At 42.9% G+C, this 6728-nt stretch overlaps 1 protein-coding gene across 5 annotated transcripts in view; it reads left to right on the forward strand.

The window, feature by feature from the left end:
* LOC123989536 (pre-B-cell leukemia transcription factor 3-like) overlaps positions 1 to 6362 on the forward strand; it is a 138606-nt gene extending 132244 nt beyond the window's left edge. For all 5 annotated transcript variants that reach the window (XM_046290611.1, XM_046290617.1, XM_046290615.1 and 2 more), the window contains one exon: positions 4425 to 6362. In XM_046290611.1, the coding sequence (XP_046146567.1) occupies positions 4425 to 4517 (93 nt within the window). In that variant the 3' untranslated portion in view covers positions 4518 to 6362. The remainder of the gene's footprint in view (positions 1 to 4424) is intronic.
* Positions 6363 to 6728: the final 366 nt, after the last annotated feature.

Consider the following 6728-nt stretch of genomic DNA (forward strand, 5'->3'; position numbering starts at 1 on the left):
GTTAGAAAATCCTAGGACCCAAATAGTATTTTCTAGAGTTGTATGTTGCACACGTCGTCTCCCTCCACCACCCTTCCTCTGTATTTGAATGCAGTTAGTTAAGGGTGGGGTGATCGGGGGGCAGGATTGTAAAATAGGTCCTTCGGGGTAATCTCTGTTGGCCAGGGCTCCCAAAACCCCTTTTCAGTGAGCCGCCAGTGTGATCAAAACCGTAGAGCAAATATACGACAGGCGAGATTAAGGACGGCCCATGTGATGACAAAGATAAATGTATGGCTTCATATTAACACCCGCATCCACACCCCAGCCATTTAAATGAGAAAGAGCAAGCGAGCTTCATTCCATTTATGAAATGCATTTTATAATACCCCCACAGCCATATGAAACGGGGGCTTTTTACTGGTGTATCTGTGTTTTCATTTAACTACTTTGAAATGCTTCTGAGAGCGAATTTGCAGTCCATCTTCTTATCACGGTAATGAAATATGAAACTGGAATTGCCTGCAGCCTTGTGCAGATACGACTATGGTCTTTCCTGATGAGCTCTGATAAGACCCCTCTTCTTCCTGCACCAGACAATCTGAGCTACCGTGGTAAAGATACAGTTATTGGTGGAGGATGAGCCGCCACGACAGAGAGAGAGAGAGAGAGGGAGAGAGAGGGAGGAAGGGAGAGAGAGAGAGAGAGAGAGAGAGAGGGAGGAAGGGAGAGAGAGAGAGAGGGAGGAAGGGAGGAGAGAGAGGGAGAGAGAGAGGGAGAGAGAGAGAGAGGCGTACTGACTCTTCCTTTCGCTCGACACAGAGAAACATTTGCATTTGCTGTCTGCTCTCTAGCAATGAAAGGGGAAGTAGGCTGCGGACTGGTTTTCTCCATTACGCCGTTTCCCGTCTGGTAAAAATGGAGCCTCAATGTCTTATGCTTCTACTCAATATTAGAACAGGTTTCTTTTCTGTTTTAGAGGTGTTTGTTTTCATTGTGTAATGTTAAATAAAATACAGACATACACAGCTGGTATGTTCATGATGTATTGTCTGGGGAAGAACAATCAAATTCAGCTCTCAGAAAGAGAGAGAACCACTACCTGAAATGTCTTCTTCCATTGGACAATCAAATTCAGCTCTCAGAGAGAGAGAACCACTACCTGAAATGTCTTCTTCCATTGGACAATCAAATTCAGCTCTCAGAAAGAGAGAACCACTACCTGAAATGTCTTCTTCCATTGGACAATCAAATTCAGCTCTCAGAAAGAGAGAACCACTACCTGAAATGTCTTCTTCCATTGGACAATCAAATTCAGCTCTCAAAGAGAGAGAGAACCACTACCTGAAATGTCTTCTTCTTCCATTGGACTATCAAATTCAGCTCTCAAAGAGAGAGAGAACCACTACCTGAAATGTCTTCTTCTTCCATTGGACTATCAAATTCAGCTCTCAAAGAGAGAGAGAACCACTACCTGAAATGTCTTCTTCTTCCATTGGACAATCAAATTCAGCTCTCAAAGAGAGAGAGAGAGAGAGAACCACTACCTGAAATGTCTTCTTCTTCCATTGGACAATCAAATTCAGCTCTCAAAGAGAGAGAGAGAGAGAGAGAACCACTACCTGAAATGTCTTCTTCTTCCATTGGACAATCAAATTCAGCTCTCAGAGAGAGAGAGAACCACTACCTGAAATGTCTTCTTCTTCCATCTGACAATCAAATTCAGCTCTCAGAGAGAGAGAGAACCACTACCTGAAATGTCTTCTTCTTCCATTGGACAATCAAATTCAGCTCTCAGAGAGAGAGAACCACTACCTGAAATGTCTTCTTCTTCCATTGGACAATCAAATTCAGCTCTCAGAGAGAGAGAACCACTACCTGAAATGTCTTCTTCTTCCATTGGACAATCAAATTCAGCTCTCAAAGAGAGAGAGAACCACTACCTGAAATGTCTTCTTCTTCCATTGGACAATCAAATTCAGCTCTCAGAGAGAGAGAGAGAGAGAGAACCACTACCTGAAATGTCTTCTTCTTCCATTGGACAATCAAATTCAGCTCTCAAAGAGAGAGAGAGAACCACTACCTGAAATGTCTTCTTCTTCCATTGGGCAATCAAATTCAGCTCTCAGAGAGAGAGAGAACCACTACCTGAAATGTCTTCTTCCATTGGACAATCAAATTCAGCTCTCAGAGAGAGAGAGAACCACTACCTGAAATGTCTTCTTCCATTGGACAATCAAATTCAGCTCTCAGAGAGAGAGATAGAACAACCACCTCCTATGTCTTCTTCCATTGGACAATCAAATTCAGCTCTCAGAGAGAGAGAGAGAACCACTACCTGAAATGTCTTCTTCCATTGGACAATCAAATTCAGCTCTCAGAGAGAGAGAGAACCACTACCTGAAATGTCTTCTTCCATTGGACAAGATCAAAACTGACACCGCAACAAAACACACAAACGTGTGAAAAAACACAAAGCCGCGTCGTTAGGAGCACTCCCGCAACAAGGTGTCGTTTTTTTGGTTTTTCCGGAGTACCCTTTCTTGCTCCAGGCGGTGTAGGCGATGTGCCAACCTCGAGCAGCTTCAAAGTGTAGCGTTTTGCACCCCCCCCCTGCCCTCGCACTCACAATTCCTTATTTAGGTCATGGCTCTCAGTCCATCACAGGGGAAGTGAGGGAAGCATGGCGGGTTGTGTTTGGCTGTATCACATAACTCACAGCTACGTTGTTTAGAGCCCAGGGAAGTCATCAGGATGGATTGGACAGGGAAGAGGACAGCAGACTGCATATGAATGGTATGTCTAAGGACAGCCAGGGTCAGCTGCTCTGTCAAGATAAGAGCGTTGATGCTAAACAAAACCCACTATGAGTTATACAGATATGTTGATCATGCAAAATATATATTTTATGTACTATATATTTCTATATTATTTTCAATATATTGAAAACATGTTAACTTTTTCTAATTTATGCAAGGACAATGTTTCAATCTTGTCACGCCCTGGTCTTAGTATTTTGTGTTTTCTTTATTATTTTGGTCAGGCCAGGGTGTGACATGGGTTATTTATGTGGTGTGTTTTGTCTTGGGGTTTTTGTAGGTATTGGGATTGTGGTATAGTGGGGTTATCTAGAATAGTCTCTGGTTGCCTGAAGTGGTTCTCAATCAGAAGCAGGTGTTTATCGTTGTCTCTGATTGGGAACCATATTTAGGCAGCCATATTCTTCGAGTGTTTCGTGGGTGATTGTTCTTGTCTCTGTGTTAATTTGCACCAGTATAGGCTGGTTAGGTTTTCACGTTACGTTTATAGTTTGTATTGTTCGTGTTTATATTTTTATTAAACATGAATCGAAATAACCACGCTGCATTTTGGTCCGATCCCTGCTACACCTCCTCTTCAGAGGAGAAAGAAAACCTTAACAAATCTGTGATAAAAAAATAAAAAAAATAAAACATTTTTTAAATCAAATGCTAGGCCAAAACCCTATTCTAACCCTGACTCGACGAGAAGGAAAATCCTCCTCCCGTCACTTCCTTTCAGTGTTTCCCCTTAAAGTTGTTACCCGCGGTGGTGTCCCCTCCCGTCTTCATAGCTGACACTAGAATTTGCAGCGACAACCACTAAAGCAATCCGATAAGACGTTGATTTCACCACTCGCCTCCAATGACCAGGACGCGGGGCAAATTTGTCAGCAAGAGACCCTGTCTGGGGACGTCAGTGGTAATGCAATGGGGCTTACCCCCGCCGGCAGACACCATGTCGGATCTCTCTCTCTCTCTCTCTGTCTGTTTCCTAGCCCGGCCATGTGTGCTTTATTGTGGTTATACACTCATTCTGACTGCTGAAAGAGGGAAGCAAGGGGCCTCTTCCAAACCAGATTGTGACAACAAGCTTTATACTATTGGATGTTCATTTGGATATTGAGTTTCATTAAATTCTAAATGTAATCCACCCTGAACTATGATTGTCAGTTGTGGCTCGGTTGCTTGAAGACCCGATCAAATCAGCCTCCCCAGTTGTAACTTTACCTGTTTTTCAAGAAGTAACCCTTGTACTGTCTCTCTCTCTCTGTCTCTCGCTCTCTCTGTTTCTCTCTCTCTCTCTGTCACTCTGTGTTTCTGTCTCTCTCTCGCTCTCTGTTTCTGTCTGTTTCTGTCTCTCTCTCTCTGTGTGTCTCTCTCTCTCTCGCTCTCTCTGTCTCTCTCTCTGTCACTCTGTGTTTCTGTCTCTCTCTCGCTCTCTGTTTCTGTCTGTTTCTGTCTCTCTCTCTCTCTCTCTCTGTCGCTCTCTCTTGCGCTCTTTCTCGGTCTCTCACTCTCTCTCTGTTTCTGTGTCTGTCTCTCTGTATCTCTGTCTGTCTCTCTGTTTCTGTGTCTGTCTCTCTGTATCTCTGTCTGTCTCTCTGTTTCTGTCTCAATGTCTCTCTCTCTTTCTCCATCATGTAGGGTAACGGGGGATGGCACGGTGCACCTACTCCCTCCTCAGTGACGTCCCCAAACGAAGGGCCAGGCAGTGTGCACTCTGATACCTCAAACTGACCACCTCACTGATCGTCTCTTTTCCGCCTAATATGCTACCGTGCCCTCGACCAATGTGACTGAACCAAACAGAGGCCAAACAGAACCAATCACCTCCCTCGACTGAGTCTAACCCCTCCCCCCTTCACTCCAGACAATGTCGGCCATTTTGTAAAATCCCATCCAATAACCTTCACAGTCAAGACTGATATGATTGGATACAGCTTTTAGCAACATTTTTCTGAATATAAATATATATTAACTGACAGACTGACGAGTTGGGGTTCTGAATGGGAAGTCTAGATAAGATAACAGTAGATTTATTCAAGTAAAAACTGAAGACCGTGCATCTTTCTCAACCCTCCAGATCTACTCTTTTCACCCCTTTTTGTTCTCTATTTGGCCAACTAAGACTGAAGGCAACATACTTGTGTTCCTATGGATTTTCTTCTGCCATTATCCCTATACAACTGTTGTGGGGACAGCGGAATCCTTCCAAGTTGCAGGTGCCCAACTGACGGAGGGTTAGCTTGCTGCAATGCTTCAATGGACTTAGGATGGCTGCACCTCTAGTGAGGCTCTTTTGTTTTTCTGATACTAACATCCCGGATTTAACATTGTTTTGGGGATTGACACGACGAAGGACATTTAAAAACGGCAGCTTTTTGTTGTTGTCACGCTCTTATTCTCCAACATGAGTCCTCTTGCTGAACATGAATTTCTACACCTTTTATTGGACACTGTGCATTCTGTTTCGAATGGATATAATTCAGTCGTTTGATAGTATTCACTCCGATACTGTCCCAAATTCATATTTGTATGCTCATGTGTCACCATATCTATACGATTGACACACGTACTAATAGTAATAGCAGTTGAGGAGTTCCCCGAGAATTGTGTGTCAAAACAGAGCTGTAATGATTTACCTCATGAAAAGGACGACGTCACCATTTCAAACAGATTTTTAGTAACTTAAGAGTGCTACCTCTTCTTAACCCACTAGCATTACTAGCATCTGACTATTCTAAATCCCCATTTTACGTTTGTTTTACATGTCTTGTAATTAGCTCTTGTACTTTTTGATCTTGTTGGGCGGGGGGGGGGGGGGGATTGCTACATTATTGCAACTTTACTAAATGCCAGATTAACGCTTAGCAGTAGTGTTTAGTTAAAGGTACATTTGAGCCATTCAACCAAACTAGGAGGACGCTACGGTACTAGCTTCCCAAAGAGCTAGTCACGTGATCTGTCATTTTATGGGAGTGTATTAATTGAACATGATCCATAAATGTCAGTGGTGGAATTTACTAGAAGCCTGTATGGATGTGAAAGGTGACGTATCCCCTCCCCCCCAACTCCCATTTCCACTTGTGGGAATACAGGCTGTGGGGGTACAAAGACACATGTACGGTCATGTACACCTCACAGTATTCCCACAAGGGGAAATAAGAAACTTTCTATTTGTTTTACATGCAAGAAACAATGTATGTTCACCACCAAACAGTGAAACTGTTGTAAATACCCGAAGAACATTTTGAATGTTGCTGATTTTGTTACTTATCCTCTTTAAATATATGAATGAAAAGACATAGAGGTCTCAGTTCCCAAACCTGTGTATTTCAGACTCTGTTTCACAGCTATGTTTTTCTTGCTTCACTTATTTTTCTTTTGTATCATGGCCATTTTGAAACTGAATGAAGTCCTGATAAAAAAAAAAAATCTTAAAAAAATATTTGTGGCAGTGGTCCTAATGTATTAAATATGTTTAATTTGTAACCGCACTCCGTGGAGGATTCGGACCCCAAAACGAGTCCTCTGTGCTAGTTTGTGTAGTTTCAAACACAAAAAAATAAACTTTTGCTTTAATGCTTTGAGTCGCTGTACTTTCTCCTCAGCACACCGAATTATCTCCTCAAGGTAAATGCTTTGAGTCGCTGTACTTTCTCCTCAGCACACCGAATGATCTCCTCAAGGTAAATGCTTTGAGTCGCTGTACTTTCTCCTCAGCACACCGAATGATCTCCTCAAGGTAAATGCTTTGAGTCGCTGTACTTTCTCCTCAGCACACCGAATGATCTCCTCAAGGTAAATGCTTTGAGTCGCTGTACTTTCTCCTCAGGGTAAATGCTTTGAGTCGCTGTACTTTCTCCTCAGGGTAAATGCTTTGAGTCGCTGTACTTTCTCCTCAGGGTAAATGCTTTGAGTCCCTGTACTTTCTCCTCAGGGTAAAGC

The sequence above is a fragment of the Oncorhynchus gorbuscha genome, linkage group LG11 (genome assembly GCF_021184085.1).
Source record: "Oncorhynchus gorbuscha isolate QuinsamMale2020 ecotype Even-year linkage group LG11, OgorEven_v1.0, whole genome shotgun sequence".
NCBI lineage: Eukaryota > Metazoa > Chordata > Actinopteri > Salmoniformes > Salmonidae > Oncorhynchus > Oncorhynchus gorbuscha.